Raw genomic sequence first — 17,935 nt, 5'->3', positions numbered from 1 at the left:
CTGATTGTTGCTCTGTATTTTGTACAGGTATCGGAAGTGGCTCTGTATAGCTGATCCATGCGGCGCTGACTGTCACCCTACGGCCTGAGGATCCCTGGCCAAACCCTTTAAGAAACCTCAGTTGAATGCTGAGTCAAACCCAGACAGGAGTTTATTGTTTTAATATGGTATTGGACCTCCTTCCCTATAGGGGGCAGCACATGTTCACCCTTCCTACAGTGCGATTCTCACAATCCTGCAATTGGCTGCTTAAAGGAGACAACTTATAGTCAACGACAGAGGAAACGTAGATAAGAGACTTTGGCTTAGAGTCTCCTTAACAAGCCGGATTAAGCAGAAAAGGGGTTAATGCTATGCAGAGTAAGGGTAATCAAGCAATAATCTGATGACACATCAGCCCCGCCAACCCACCGCTCGGCTCCGTCCTCCCCTCTAATAAGATCTGAAGGGATAAGTCTTCGGAAATCATATCCACATAGCTGCCAGGAATGATAAATGAGCAGAATACAGATGTGTAATGCAATAGACATGGAGCCCCGGCCTGATAAGCTTTCAGATATCCATAAACACAAGCGCATTAGGTGCAATCTATCCAGAAAGGTGGAAATTTATCAATTTCCTCATGGCCGTATCCGCTGCTAATATAAAGGCTGCGTGTAATATCAAGCATTTTCATGGGTTATGTCGACGCGCTGCCTGCTGTACTTCACTTTAAGGCTGCCCAAAGGATTTGCTTTCCAGAGAGCAAATGGGGCTATAAAATACAATCTACACTGCAAATTTAAGAAGAATATAATACATTATGATGCGGTTTATCGCGGTTACACGCATTTATCGCCGTTTACGTCTGCTAGACATCCGGCTATGGTGAAAAGTGGAGGCGGGAGGACACAAAATAGCAATAAATGTAGTAGTTGTGTATGGTGATGATAAGTGACAGCTCTTATTATGCACAATAGGGAAGTGAAGGGAATGTTATAAATAGTATGAGGAGTTATGACAGTCAGTGGAAGCTCCATATATCACGTGTGTCTGTCACCAGAAGCCTGCAGATAGATAGGTTAGAGTCACCTGAATCATATGATGTTTTCCCCTTGTGAATCGCTGCTTTTATTGGCAAGATATTGCTGGTTTTGTCCATATGCAAATTAGTTCTTTAGACCCTAACCTATCTATCTGCAGGGCTGGGGTGATATGCTGGTTCTGGTGACAGTAACCCATCTATCAGCAGGACTGGGGTGACATGCTGGCTCTGGTGACAGTAACCTATCTATCTGCAGGGCTGGGGTGATATGCTGGTTCTGGTGTTACTAACCTATCTATCTGCAGGGCTGGGGTGATATGCTGGTTCTGGTGACAGTAACCCATCTATCTGCAGGGCTGGGGTGATATGCTGGTTCTGGTGACAGTAACCTATCTATCTGCAGGGCTGGGGTGATATGCTGGTTCTGGTGTTACTAACCTATCTATCTGCAGGGCTGGGGTGATATGCTGGTTCTGGTGACAGTAACCCATCTATCAGCAGGACTGGGGTGATATGCTGGCTCTGGTGACAGTAATCTATCTATCTGCAGGGCTGGGGTGATATGCTGGTTCTGGTGTTACTAACCTATCTATCTGCAGGGCTGGGGTGATATGCTGGTTCTTGTGACAATAACCTATCTATCTGCAGGGCTGGGGTGATATGCTGGGTCTGGTGACAGTAACCTATCTATCTGCAGGGCTGGAGTGATATGGTGGTTCTGGTGACAGTAACCTATCTATCTGCAGGGCTGGGGTGATATGCTGGTCTGGTGACAGTAACCTATCTATCTGCAGGGCTGGGGTGATATGCTGGGTCTGGTGACAGTAACCTATCTATCTGCAGGGCTGGGGTGATATGCTGGTTCTGGTGACAGTAACCTATCTATCTGCAGGACTGGGGTGATATGCTGGTTCTGGTGACAGTAACCTATCTATCTGCAGGACTGGGGTGATATGCTGGTTCTGGTGACAGTAACCTATCTATCTGCAGGGCTGGGGTGATATGCTGGGTCTGGTGACAGTAACCTATCTATCTGCAGGGCGGGGGTGATATGCTGGTTCTGGTGACAGTAACCTATCTATCTGCAGGGCTGGGGTGATATGCTGGGTCTGGTGACAGTAACCTATCTATCTGCAGGGCTGGAGTGATATGCTGGTTCTGGTGACAGTAACTTATCTATCTGCAGGGCTGGGGTGATATGCTGGGTCTGGTGACAGTAACCTATCTATCTGCAGGGCTGGGGTGATATGCTGGGTCTGGTGACAGTAACCTATCTATCTGCAGGGCTGGGGTGATATGCTGGTTCTGGTGACAATAACCTATCTATCTGCAGGGCTGGGGTGATATGCTGGTTCTGGTGACAGTAACCTATCTATCTGCAGGGCTGGGGTGATATGCTGGTTCTGGTGACAGTAACCTATCTATCTGCAGGGCTGGGGTGATATGCTGGGTCTGGTGACAGTAACCTATCTATCTGCAGGGCTGGGGTGATATGCTGGGTCTGGTAACAGTAACCTATCTATCTGCAGGGCTGGGGTGATATGCTAGTTCTGGTGACAGTAACCTATCTATCTGCAGGGCTGGGGTGATATGCTGGTTCTGGTGTCAGTAACCTATCTATCTGCAGGGCTGGGCTGATATGCTGGTTCTGGTGACAGTAACCTATCTATCTGCAGGGCTGGGGTGATATGCTGGGTCTGGTGACAGTAACCTATCTATCTGCAGGGCTGGGGTGATATGCTGGTTCTGGTGACAGTAACCTATCTATCTGCAGGGCTGGGGTGATATGCTGGTTCTGATGACAGTAACCTATCTATCTGCAGGGCTGGGGTGATATGCTGGGTATGGTGACAGTAACCTATCTATCTGCAGGGCTGGGGTGATATGCTGGTTCTGGTGACAGTAACCTATCTATCTGCAGGACTGGGGTGATATGCTGGTTCTGGTGACAGTAACCTATCTATCTGCAGGACTGGGGTGATATGCTGGTTCTGGTGACAGTAACCTATCTATCTGCAGGCTGGGGTGATATGCTGGTTCTGGTGATAGTAACCTATCTATCTGCAGGGCTGGGGTGATATGCTGGGTCTGGTGACAGTAACCTATCTATCTGCAGGGCTGGGGTGATATGCTGGTTCTGATGACAGTAACCTATCTATCTGCAGGGCTGGGGTGATATGCTGGTTCTGGTGACAGTAACCTATCTATCTGCAGGGCTGGGGTGATATGCTGGTTCTGGTGACAGTAACCTATCTATCTGCAGGGCTGGGGTGATATGCTGGGTCTGGTGACAGTAACCTATCTATCTGCAGGGCTGGGGTGATATGCTGGGTCTGGTGACAGTAACCTATCTATCTGCAGGGCTGGGGTGATATGCTGGTTCTGGTGACAGTAACCTATCTATCTGCAGGGCTGGGGTGATATGCTGGTCTGGTGACAGTAACCTATCTATCTGCAGGGCTGGGGTGATATGCTGGGTCTGGTGACAGTAACCTATCTATCTGCAGGGCTGGGGTGATATGCTGGTTCTGGTGACAGTAACCTATCTATCTGCAGGACTGGGGTGATATGCTGGTCTGGTGACAGTAACCTATCTATCTGCAGGACTGGGGTGATATGCTGGTCTGGTGACAGTAACCTATCTATCTGCAGGGCTGGGGTGATATGCTGGTCTGGTGACAGTAACCTATCTATCTGCAGGGCTGGGGTGATATGCTGGTTCTGGTGACAGTAACCTATCTATCTGCAGGGCTGGGGTGATATGCTGGTACTGGTGACAGTAACCTATCTATCTGCAGGGCTGGGGTGATATGCTGGTTCTGGTGACAGTAACCTATCTATCTGCAGGGCTGGGGTGATATGCTGGGTCTGGTGACAGTAACCTATCTATCTGCAGGGCTGGGGTGATATGCTGGTTCTGGTGACAGTAACCTATCTAACTGCAGGGCTGGTGTTATATGCACTGATTCGGGTGACTGTAACCTGTCTGTGAAGATGGGTTGCTATGTTGGGTTCTTGTGACAGACTCCCTATAATATACAGGTCATGACCCTTATAATATAGAAGTATCTCGCACTTACTCAGCTTTTTTGCGTTTATGATATGAGCGTCTCCATGGATTCCTCCAAGTCTTCCGTTTTGCTAAAGACAAGTCTGGGAGGAAAGCGGCCAAGGATCCTTCTATCTGATCTGGCTTTCCGCAGAGGGCATGTTCCGTCGAACAGTAGTAAGAACATTCTCCATAGAAACAAATGTTGTTTGCTGTAAGAAAACAAACGATGATGAGTTAGTTTCGGTCGATTACTCTCCGAACTGGAAACTACCAACAGCAAGAAAAGAGAAGATAAAGGATTTCCATATAAAATCATCACAGTCTTCAGAGTAACGTCCAGGCACAGGTCAAGGACAATGTCATCGATTCAGGTAACCAGGCGTTCAGATCATGTTCTTGCAACTTTTAACAAAATGTATCCAAAAATTTTCATTGACCATCGCCCCATTTTAGAACACCACCACCCTTTTTTGGTATAGGTCACCGCCATGTTTGTGACATGGACATATAATCACACCCGATTTTCGTGATGTGTCCGGCACATAAAGTGCCCAAGTATGAGACATGTTTAGGGCCACAGCAATGTTCTCAGAGTCTGCACCACTCCCTATACGGTCCTTATGGTGCAGTACAAAGCCGGAAGCATGGTCCTATGATGCCTCCATATCGCGCCGTATAGCGTCTTGTTCATCCCCACACCTCACTATTCTGACTCTTATTGCTGCATTCATCACATTTTTTGCAACAATTTGTACAAAAAGTTGATTTCGGCCATGCAAGTAATTCTGAGAAGGTTCCTTCCTCCCATCAATAACGATCCCATCGAGAATTATTTCACATTTGCAAGAAAACAGACACAATAATACAATCTCTCGTGTCTCGAGTCTTCGTTCCGTCCAAATATCAGATATCCATATTGAATTCTCCGCGCGTGATGCCGCTGGCTGCTGGATACGGCTGATAAATCTAATTTTATCATTATTTCTGCTCTCCCTGGTCGATTTACAGACACGACAACATGTTTAATTGCCTCCTAATAAATGGCGCTAGTCAAGTTACTAGTCAAAAGAGAAAAAAAATCCTCCTTAAACTCAGGAGATTGGAGATAAGAGCCCGCCGCGCCTCCGCACTGTCGCTAAACAAATTCCCCCAGTCTACAAAACAGACAAATGGGGACGGGTGAAAATAATCCGCCGTTAACGCAATCAAAATGCTGATGCCTCGGAATTATAGAGGGAAGCGAGTCCCAGATTGAATTTGGTGGAGCCGCCTAACCATCTCCATACAGAACATTACTGAATATTGAATAAAAATATTGACAGATTTCACAGGGAGAACTTTATCAGCCAAGGAGAAGTGTTACAGCCGGCGCCGAAACTAAATTGCAAATTATTAAGGCGTTTTGGCAGCGCAGACTCCGAATACGGGAATAAGAGCGCCCTGTGTCATTTTGCTACAAAATAGTGTGTTATTTTGCTTGGTTTTAGATGGAGACTTACATAGAAGGAGAGGCTTTAAGTGGATTGGACTCTGTTATTGTATCGTCTGTGGCAGGAAAGTAAGTAAAACACATCAGGAGCTATTACAGGAACGAAGAGATGCCAAGTCCCTCAGCAGATACAGACGTCTCCTTCTTTACCCTTCTCACCTGCCCGTGTCCAGATAAACAGCTTTAGGAAACAACAGGATTTTCTGATATTCTGTCACAAGATATCTCTTCTATGTGTGGCCACCTACTGGTTGTGTTGTGAACTGCCGCGTCTCAAGCATTTCTGTACATAGGGAATGTGTTTCTAGGTCGCTGACCCCTGACTCTTTTTGGGTGATGGTTCTGGAGGGTTGCGTACTATGTAGATGTTTTATTTCCACCATGACAGGACCTTTCCTTACAAGCTCTGAAGTGAGTGACCCCCCAACACACATTTTCCCCTTATAAGTATATACTGACAACCCTCAGATGGGTTTATACCTTTATATCATGAGTGTAGCTTCCATTATAGTCTATTGGGTTATAGGTTGGACTTGACGGACTGATGTCTTCATCCAACCTCATCTACAATGTAACTATGTAGTAGTGATAATATTCTAAGTATAATGTAGATATAGAAGTCATAACATTCTAAGAGGAGGTGGGATACATAAAGGCTCCGCCCATGAGGAACAAAAGCACATACTATAAGCAGATGGATGAAGCCCTTCCTCCAAAAACTAGGTATGTGTCTCCGAAATGTCTTTGTCAAACCTACATATTATTAATTTATTGGTTTTCCACTATTTGGATGACGCAGCGTCCTTCATCAGGCCTAACCAGTCATAAAGTGATCTGGACTTCAGTCCCAATAAGTGAAGTAGCGAAGGCTTTGAGTGTCCTTGAGGAACAGACTTGAAGTGAACACAATCTAGACCTCCCCTAAAATCAGTGACTACCTCTATTATTGGCTATATGGATAGCAGCTGTAATGGGGCCCAGAAATGAACGGTCTTGCATTAGGTTAGTGGTCAGGGTCTACATTTGTACCTGACAGTGCTACTTATGTCCACAGGCTCGGTCTGGGAGGAATTAACTGCAATACCAGACCTGACCTGTGGACAAGTGGGGCGCTGTTTCTGGAAATTAATAAAAAATCAGACCTTTATTCTAATTAGATTTACCCCCATTCATTGTAACACAAACCTCTTTGTTAACCCTTTCCTTAAGGGCAATGTTTCCCCCCTATGACCTCTATAGGGTAAGTGTTATTTTACATACTTTAAGCTCAAGCTTTGCAATTAGGGTAAATGCAGGAAATCTCCGTTCTGATATACACTCAGATACCGTCCGGAGCTGCTTCTTTTATAAGAATTCCCAATTCTCAAAAAAAAAAAAAGAAACAAAAAAAAAAATCACAAAAAGACAGATAAAAGCAATTTAAAACCTACTTAATAACCAGCAGGACCATCTGCTTTTAAGGCAGGGCACATTCTCCAGCAGCCTCTTTGCTTGGTGTGATAACAATTTTATTTCATTTTCCCAGCAGTGTCCCTTGTGATAAAAATAAATGATTTATAAGGAAATCTTCTAAGGAGAAGACAAGGGAAGGAGTCTCGCTTCCATCTGATTCACATTCCATCTTCCCAGGAACACAATATATTGCATTTGTTAGCAGAAATCTCACACACTCGGCTACTTGCTTATGTGCTTCAGATGAAATCTTGTGTACTGAGCTTCTATGTGTTGTGATGTCTCAACAAAACAATCTGCCTGCAGTGTATACTTAGAATAATGCTATAGATAATTCTATCCCAAACCGAAAATTACATGCTCCGGCGGGCGGCGGTTCTGCTGCTTCATGTGCCGCTGCCTGTCTGCAAAACAGCAGGGTTACTAAGTATCTGTGCCTGCAAAATCCTACTGGGATCCTGTATACCAGATATATGTGTATATAGACTGTGCACTATGTACTAGGTTATATAGATAGTCAGTGCACAGTATGTACTATGTTATATGTGTATATAGACTGCACACACTATGTACTATGTTATATATATAGTCAGTGCACGGTATCTGCTATGTTATATGTATTGTATATATCAGGTATATATATGTAATAGGTGTAATTCCCAGTATCTACTATGTTATATGTATATATGGTCAGTGCACAGGACTATTTGTCTTATTGTATATACAGGGAGTAACTCACAGTAGCTGCTGATATATCTATATACAGTCAGTGCACAGTATCTACTATGAGATATAGCTATATGGTCAGCACACATTATCTACTATGTTATATGTATTGTATATATAAGGGATTTATATGTAATAAGTGTAATTCCCAGTATCTACTATGTTATATATATAGTCAGTGCACAGTATCTGCTAGGTTATATATATATGGTCAGTGCACAGTATCTACTATGAGATATAGCTATATGGTCAGTACACATTATCTACTATGTTATATGTATATACGGTCTGTGCACAGGACTACTTGTCAGTAGGGCTGTGTTCTTACACACTTCAACATTATTAGCACTGACTGAACAGTGTCAAACAATAGGGGCCTAGTTGTCAATTTATTCATACATTTCTAGGAGAAATTAAATAGGAACAGAATAACACAGAAAATATAATCCGAAATTGTTACATAGAAACTCCGAATTATCCTTATCCAAAACAAGGTTTCCATTTTTTGATGCAGGATAAATAATAAGATTCTGGTTTCCTGCAGCCACCACTAGATGGAGCTGACTCCACTGTACTCAGTTTGTATGCGGTGATCGCCCTCTAGTGGCTGTTACGGCAGCTACACGTAGGCAGAACTATATAAGGCCATTCAGTGAGTCTGTCGAAAGGAATAGCCTGAGCGCTCAGACCTTGGTCCCTCCTGCTGACCACTGGCACTATAGACAAGGAATCTCCGATTTTACCATCCAACCATCCCGGGTAGAGCTAGTTCACCCTTCAGTGTCCCCTCTATTAGCTAAATTTGAGCTCCTGCTATTCAATCCAGTAAAAAGATCAGAAACTCAACAAAAGGCACATTCATTACCCCAATACCCTGTGATCTGTGTACACGCGAGACAAAGGACAATGATCATAACTGTGCGGACTCAATAGGATCTTTCACAGGATATTTATCAGTTCTGCCTTCTTAGACGGTATTACAAAGCTGAGAGAACGAAACCTTAATAGCACTAATTTCATGCAAATTTACACCATAAAATTAAAGGGGTTTCCCCATGAACATAAACCAGATTAAAATGTGTAGACAACTCAAAACTAAACAATTTGGCAAATGGAAATAATTAAACAGTTTGCAGAGTTTTAAAGATTTTCTCATTCTTCAATTTGCAAAGACCAAGAATTCAGGAACTTTCTATGGTTTGGACTGGTCAGAAACGAGCCAGGATGTTCTTATTGTGGTCGGGTTATTACTAGGGACATTACATGTATGAGAAGATATCCCGACCACAATAAGGACATCATGGCTGGTTATCAGGAGGACACTACATGTATGAGAAGATATCCCGACCACAATAAGGACATCATGGCTGGCTATCAGGAGGACACTACATGTATGAGAAGATAACCTGACCACAATAAGGACATCATGGCTGGTTATCAGGAGGACACTACATGTATGAGAAGATATCCCGACCACAATAAGGACATCATTGCTGGTTATCAGGAGGACACTACATGTATGAGAAAACCCGACCACAATAAGGACATCATGGCTGGTTATCAGGAGAACACTACATGTATGAGAAGATAACCTGACCACAATAAGGACATCATGGCTGGTTATCAGGAGGACGCTACATGTATGAGAAGATAACCCGACCACAATAAGGACATCATGGCTGGTTATCAGGAGGACACTACATGTATGAGAAGATAACCCGACCACAATAAGGACATCATGGCTGGTTATCAGGAGGACACTACATGTATGAGAAGATAACCAGCCATGATGTCCTTATTGTGGTCGGGTTATCAGGAGGACACTACATGTATGAGAAGATAACCCGACCACAATAAGGACATCATGGCTGGTTATCAGGAGAGGACACTACATGTATGAGAAGATAACCCGACCACAATAAGGACATCATGGCTGGTTATCAGGAGGACACTACATGTAAGAGAAGATAACCTGACCACAATAAGGACATCATGGCTGGTTATCAGGAGGACACTACATGTAAGAGAAGATAACCTGACCACAATAAGGACATCATGGCTGGTTATCAGGAGAGGACACTACATGTATGAGAAGATAACCCGACCACAATAAGGACATCATGGCTGGTTATCAGGAGGGGACACTACATGTATGAGAAGATAACCCGACCACAATAAGGACATCATGGCTGGTTATCAGGAGGACACTACATGTATGAGAAGATAACCCGACCACAATAAGGACATCATGGCTGGTTATCAGGAGAGGACACTACATGTATGAGAAGATAACCCGACCACAATAAGGACATCATGGCTGGTTATCAGGAGGACACTACATGTAAGAGAAGATAACCTGACCACAATAAGGACATCATGGCTGGTTATCAGGAGAGGACACTACATGTATGAGAAGATAACCCGACCACAATAAGGACATCATGGCTGGTTATCAGGAGGGGACACTACATGTATGAGAAGATAACCCGACCACAATAAGGACATCATGGCTGGTTATCAGGAGGACACTACATGTATGAGAAGATAACCCGACCACAATAAGGACATCATGGCCGGTTATCAGGAGGACACTACATGTAAGAGAAGATAACCTGACCACAATAAGGACATCATGGCTGGTTATCAGGAGGACACTACATGTATGAGAAGATAACCTGACCACAATAAGGACATCATGGCTGGTTATCAGGAGGACACTACATGTATGAGAAGATAACCCGACCACAATAAGGACATCATGGCTGGTTATCAGGAGGACACTACATGTATGAGAAGATAACCTGACCACAATAAGGACATCATGGCTGGTTATCAGGAGGGAGTTTTGCCCATTTTCGTTGCACTTGATGCACTGGCTATAGTGACAGCAGATGGACTCATTCTGGGTGGGGGTTGATGGTTTCTTGGTGGGAAATCTTCGCGGTTTTGCTTTTTATAAATGGAATGGCGGCGTTTTCATAAAAAAAAAAACTGATTTAAAGAAAAAAAAAAGTTGGTTTTCTCGGCAGTAAGATGGCTCTTTGAAACAAAAAACTGTACGTTCACTATGTCGATGTGTCTCTATAAGGGTATACGAGGGTTCAGAAGAGATTTTGGTGTCGGTAGACTCTAATCCGGTGACTTTCTGGGACTCTTTAGGAAGCCGAATGCCCTGCAAACATCATTATGGCTTCCTTGTGGAGCGTCGGTACGTTTCATCTCTGCGGCGGCGGCGGCTCCTCTTGGTCGGCAGGACACCAGAGGCTTCCTTGTGTCTTCCTCCGTCTCCTCTGAAGTCATGCATGTGCAGAAAGGGCCTAATTAAATATATGAGAAATGATGAGACGCCCACCGGTCTATGTACCGAGATAAAAACTTGTTAGGAATGGAGGATTTATAACAAGCCCCACAGGAGGCAGAGCCGGCGCCACTTCTCAAATGTCAAGATTCCTTATTTCTCTGTTCAGTTAGAGGCTGCCGCGCTCGGTCCTGCGCCCGCATTGTTGTGTCGCGCTTTGTGTCCTTTAGACCTCCGCAGGACGGACTCATCTCTAGTATTTACAGCTATGGTCACATTTCACGAGATGTTCTTTGTGATGTGTCCATCAAGTGCCATTGTAAGGGGCTCAGTGACCGCGGCCACGGTATAAGGCTATAGCTATATACAGGTAACAAGCGAACAGCGGGCACACAGGCGGAGCAGCTGCGAGCAACGGGAGGAAACCTGCATTTCCCATCCTTCACCAATTCTTGCATTTTATTTGTGGAACCTGCTAGTCCTCTGCTGTTCCTCCTGGAATGATGGCAGGGTGTTAAAGGGGGTTTCCAGGTTTTCTTAAAAGATGCCATCATCAATGGTCCAAAACCCAAGACCCTGCACTGATCACCTGTGAGAAGTGGTAGTGGTGCAATCTCAGCTATGTTGCTCTGCGATGTCATGTTCTTTGGTCAGATAGACCGTTTGCAGCTCAGTCCCATTCAAGTGAGCTGTGATACCAAGCACAATTGCTGCACAAATCTAAAGCGTTCTGCTTGGTTTTCTGTGAAGAGGCCACAGCGTTCACACAAATACAGCAATAGCTGATCAGTGAGGATCCCGGGCGTTGGAGCCCACCAATCTTCTGTTGGTAGTGAGGAGTTGTGCAGGGGTCCAGGCTGAGCCTCAGAGCCTTTAGTTGTTCCCTGTTCACACCCCTGTCTATAACACCTAGCCGTATTTATAATGAGTGAAGATGTAGTCACGTAGCGAACGGCTCCTTGAAGACACAATGGACGCATTTCGAAGGCTGCAAATTGATAAGTGGTCAAATTAAAGGTCAGGGCGCTGCAGATGAGTGGAGTATAAGCTGAGCATTCATAGAGCGGCAGGGTCTCTGAGGACTCCGACCGCCTCGGGATTTTACTGTCTGAATTACATGTGATTAGATCTTGGGCTAAGACATAGAAACGGAAGAGTGACGCACAAACGACCACGTGGCCCATCCAGTCTGCCGGCCATGTTCCTATTGCTTATTATAACCTGGCATTTTGCTTATTTGCACCATTTTCGGGTTAAGAACTGCAATCATTTAACTCTTTAGCTTGCACTACCTCTCGTCTTGTAGGTGCAGCAGAGCTGAGGTTGTCACTTGATATAACTAATTGCCCCTCTTATTCCTGTGCCCGCCCCCAGTGGGGAGTCAGTGACACCTGACAATTATTGGGACATTGTAGTTTTGCTCGGTGACAATGAACAACCACATAACAAGGTTCGGTCGAGTCTGACAACGTGATTCTGTGCCGTGGTTGTTTCATCTACGACACCGAGAGACTCGTATATAATACTCTGCTTAGTACTGTGTTCACCTCTGTACTGTAATATAGTGTAGCTCCCAGTTGTGCAAAAGTTTCAGGCAGGTGCAAACTAAGAATGCTTCCAGAAATGGAAGGGTTAATAGTTTATTTTGGACACATTACGGGTCTACGATTGCATTATTTGCAGCCGAATTCCCAGGGATAGACTCGCCAGTAATAATCTATATAAACATAAAAGGGGATAATGTATCTAAAATGTATTTCGGAGTAACACAATTTTTCTTTACCAATTTCTCGACTACCAGCTATTAATAGATGAAGCCCCCCTCGGTCCCTGATATTGATTTCCCTAAATGGCGTCTCCAATTACCGCGGGCGCTCCTGAATATACAGTAGCCGTGTTTATAGGATGAAGCATATTGCAGCTGCAGCAGATTATTCTGACGTATCTTTGTGTTTCCAGCACGGCCTTCATTAGTCTCATTGACTGCATCCCCTATAATGAATGGCCCCGTCTTCTGCTATTTAATAGTAAGCCCGTAGACTGCGGGGTCTTAATCCTCATTTAGTCTTGCCGAGTGCACAGCGGCCGCAGACTCCTACACAAAGCAGGTAAACCACAAACACAAACAGAAACCAGAAGCCAAACACAGAATATCGGCTCCGTCTCTGCTGCAATGTGGTCGCCGAGCCTCAGGTCATAGATCGCTCGTAATGGAAAATAAATCTTGTCCCTTAAAGAGGATGTGCCAGTAGAGACCCTATAGAGGTCCTACAGCGATGAGGAGAACAGGGGACCCCACACTCCCCCTGTAAATGCAGCGTCTGCAGCTCAGGAAGTGACATCACATCCACTGGTCACATGGCCGTGCTGCAGCTCAGTCCCATCCACTTGTCATGTGATGTCACTTCCTGAGAAGTTTTATGATCCTGGATTACCCCTTTAATGTTACTAATAAATTTGTAGAATTAAAGGGGCCACATTCTCCCTTGGACGCTGTTCTGTCTAATGTGGTTTTCTGGGACCTAACCTATAAGTCATCAGTATTAGTAAGGATCTGAATATAGTCGCCCCCATGCGGATCAGCTGTGTGGGGCCTGGTCTGAGGACCCTATATACTGTGTGGGGCCTGGGGGCACTATATACTGTGTGGGGCCTGGTCTGGGGGCACTATATACTGTGCGGGGCCTGGCATTGTGGCACTATATACAGTGCAGGGCCTGGCATTGTGGCACTATATACTTGTGGGGCCTGGGGGCACTATATACTGTGTGGGGCCTGGTCTGGGGGCACTATATACTGTGTGGGGTCTGGGGGCACTATATACTGTGCAGGGCCTGGTCTGGGGGCCCTATATACTGTGTGGGGTCTGGGGGCACTATATACTGTGTGGGTCCTGGGGGCACTATATACTGTGCAGGGCCTGGTCTGGGGGCCCTATATACTGTGTGGGGTCTGGGGGCACTATATACTGTGTGGGTCCTGGGGGCACTATATACTGTGCAGGGCCTGGTCTGGGGGCCCTATATACTGTGTGGGGCCTGGGGGCACTATATACTGTGTGGGGCCTGGGGGCACTATATACTGTGTGGGGCCTGGGGACACTATATACTGTGTGCGGCCTGGTCTGGGGGCACTATATACTGTGTGCGGCCTGGTCTGGGGGCACTATATACTGTGTGGGGCCTGGGGGCACTATATACTGTGTGCGGCCTGGTCTGGGGGCACTATATACTGTGTGGGGCCTGGTCTGGGGGCACTATATACTGTGTGCGGCCTGGTCTGGGGGCACTATATACTGTGTGCGGCCTGGTCTGGGGGCACTATATACTGTGTGGGACCTGGGGGCACTATATACTGTGTGCGGCCTGGTCTGGGGGCACTATATACTGTGTGGGACCTGGGGGCACTATATACTGTGTGCGGCCTGGTCTGGGGGCACTATATACTGTGTGGGGCCTGGTCTGGGGGCACTATATACTGTGTGCGGCCTGGTCTGGGGGCACTATATACTGTGTGCGGCCTGGTCTGGGGGCACTATATACTGTGTGGGACCTGGGGGCACTATATACTGTGTGGGGCCTGGAGGCCCTGTATACTGTGTGGGATCTGGGGACACTATATACTGTGTGGGACCTGTGGGCCCTATATACTGTGTTTGACCTTGCAGCATTGTATACTTTGTGCGAGAGGTTGGAATGATATACAATATACTGTGGCGTGGTCCTAACGTGGCATTATAGTATGTGGGCCCCGGGGACATTATACTGCCAGGTCATTACACTGTGGGAGTCTTATATTACATGGGGCACATAATGGACAATATACTGTGTGTGTAGCGGCTCCTGCACTGATATACCGCTCTGTAGGACATGAGAATCGGGAAGCTTCATCCATGTCCAATTATAGTCCCGTCCTTAGATCCAGCCGTCAAACTCCTCTCGCCGCTTCTTCTGACCTCAGCTTTCGACTGATGTAATAGATTTCAGCGTCTCCCTGCCAAAATGATGACACCGGCCCAACATGTGCGGTAAATTATTTATGAATCTGATTCATGGGCCTTGTCATCTTTGTATGTGTCCATGTTTTATGGACTGTGTCTACTTACAGCCCATCAAATCCTGATCGCGTTCCATTTACAGATGAAGCAAATTTCAGGTCCAATAAATAAGCGAGCTCGCTGGGAGCGCAAGGACGGTCGGCTGCATGCTAATGGCGGTATAATTAACAAGTGCTAGGCGAATGCATTACATGTCATTAGTGGCTGCACGCTCAAGAATCAGCGCAGGAGCTCAGGAAAGTGCTTCACCAATACTGTAACATCTTCAATCATTACTCAAGGGGCGAGAATGCTATTAGCCCGCTCCTTCAGTAAGACAATAGCGAGAGGATCTGACCTGCAAACACGGCTCCGGCGTCCCCGGAGTGAACACAGCTCCCAAATGAGTAACTGTGATAAATGGAAGGAATATGCCGCATGCCTGATATTACCGGGCACAAAGAGCCGGCCCTATTATTTATCATACTCAGAAATGGGGCCTCACACGCTCCGGACGTGATTTTCCAGCAGACGTATTATTAACACGATGCTGGATATTAAAGGAGCACTCCAATCCCAAACGTGGAGTCCAAATCAGCTCTGCGCTCCCCGAATGGTAACACTTAGTGCATACCTCCCAACTGTCCCTATTTCCGCGGGACATTCACGATTTCGGTGTCCTGTTTCCATCATCTGCAATCGGTGTCCCGGTCCCGGTTGGAGGGAGGTATGTCCCGATTTCAACTCAGATCTGCATCTGGAGGACGCAGATCTGAGTTGAATACATACGCGACTAAAGCAAGGAGCTGTCACAGCTCAGTTCCTTGCTTTGCCTCTGCGCTCCAGCTAGTGGATGTATAGATGCAATGTGATGACGTCACATCGCACCTACAACTGTGTTAGCGAGACTGCGGAGAGAGCGGCGGGGGAGCGAGGAAAAGGTGAGTTTAATGTGTGTAGACATTGAGGTGGAACATGAAACTGGGGGCAGATGAAGGAGAGGATGGCATGACACTGGGGGCAGAGTTGGGGGGACATGATTCTGGGGCAGAGACAGGGGGACATGAATCTGGGGGCAGAGATGGGGGAACAATAATCTGGGAGAAGAGATGGGGGACATGAATCTGGAAGCAGAGATGGGGGACATGAATCTGGGGGCAGAGATGGGGGGACATGAATCTGGGGGCAGAGATGGGGGGACATGAATCTGGGGGCAGAGATGGGGGGACATGAATCTGGGGAAAGAGAAGGGGGGACATGAATCTGGGGGAAGAGAAGGGGGGACATGAATCTGGGGAAGAGATGGGGGACATGAATCGGGGGGCAGAGATGGGGTGGCATTAATCTGGGGGCAGAGATGGAGGACATGAATCTGGGGCAGAGATGGAAGGACATGAATCTGGGGGCAGAGATGGGGGGACATGAAACTGGGGGCAGAGATGGGGGGACATGAAACTGGGGGCAGAGATGGGGGGACATGAATCTGGGGGCAGAGATGGGGGGACATGAAACTGGGGGCTGAGATGGGGGACATGAAACTGGGGGCAGAGATGGGGGGACATGAATCTGGGGGCAGAGATGGGGGGACATGAAACTGGGGGCAGAGATGGGGGGACATGAAACTGGGGGCAGAGATGGAGGGGGGACATGAAACTGGGGGCAGAGATGGAGGGGGGACATGAATCTGGGGGGACATGAATCTGGGGGCCAGAGATGGAGGGACATGAATCTGGGGGCAGAGATGGAGGGACATGAATCTGGGGGCAGAGATGGGTTGACATGAAACTGGGACAGAGATGGGGGACATGAATCTGGGGGCAGAGATGGGGGGACATGAATCTGGGGGCAGAGATGGAGGGACATGAATCTGGGGGCAGAGATGGAGGGGACATGAATCTGGGGACAGAGATGGGGGGACATGAAACTGGGGGCATATGAAGGGTGTATATGAAACTGGGGGAGAGATAGAGGGGGGGCATATAATTTACGGGTGACTGTAGGAGGATTATACTGCGTGGGGGCACATGAAAAATGAATGAGAATCGGCAGAGTCAACATAAAAGTGGGTGGAGCTCAATTTGCCACACATTTTGTCCCTCTTTCAGTTCTTCAAAAGTTGGGAGGTATGCTTAGTGGTCATTAACTCCACAACACGGAGAGAGAAAGTGGGGCGGGTTTAGTAATACTATCTAATACAGGGTAAAGCACAACTATACAGTTTTATCACAGTGCCTAATACTACATGAATCCTTAGACTGTCTAGTTTAGTTTTGCATTACCTTTTGGTTGGCCTAGTAACACGGAAAATTGTGCATTTTTGGCAGACAATGTCATAACTGATTCCATGTTCCTTTTCACACTAAATCCCTCCCCTTTTGAATAAGCCACACCCCCATGTTAGATAAAGTGCACCAAGTGTATGACAATTAATAAATGTGGCGTAAGACGTGTAGTCATTTGTGGCACAAGTTATACAGAATCCTGGCACAGATCATTAGTAAGTCTGTAACGATGGCCACATTTCCCATCAGACTGTGTAATCGTAGACAGACAGTATTAGAATACCCCAGATTTATCACAGTGACTGATGCTCAATGATATGTCTGGTGCAGTTATAGAAGTTTATACCAAAATTTGATCTTAGATGTGCCACATTTTGCATCAGGGTCAAGTCACAACCACTAGGATAAACCTTCCCCAATTGGCCAAACTCTTATCTTATTTCCCTATCCAAAGGATTACAAATTTGGGAGTTGAACATACGAGTCATGGGCTGCAGGTATCCAAGCGTTTATTGTGTAACTGTAGGTCAATCCAAAGGTTTCAGAGCACTAGAATAGGAAACTAAAGCTCCAACG

The 17,935-nt window shown here is 46.3% G+C and overlaps 1 protein-coding gene across 1 annotated transcript in view; it reads right to left on the bottom strand.

Annotated features, from left to right (window-relative positions):
• Nucleotides 1-17,935, bottom strand: part of FAM20C (FAM20C golgi associated secretory pathway kinase) — a 107,355-nt gene that overhangs the window by 11,614 nt on the left and 77,806 nt on the right. Inside the window, exon 6 of the mRNA XM_075285078.1 lies at nt 4,105-4,285. Coding sequence (XP_075141179.1) covers nt 4,105-4,285 — 181 coding nt within the window. The remainder of the gene's footprint in view (nt 1-4,104; nt 4,286-17,935) is intronic.

The sequence above is a fragment of the Leptodactylus fuscus genome, chromosome 8 (genome assembly GCF_031893055.1).
Source record: "Leptodactylus fuscus isolate aLepFus1 chromosome 8, aLepFus1.hap2, whole genome shotgun sequence".
NCBI lineage: Eukaryota > Metazoa > Chordata > Amphibia > Anura > Leptodactylidae > Leptodactylus > Leptodactylus fuscus.
This window is presented reverse-complemented; position numbering and strand designations above follow the sequence as displayed.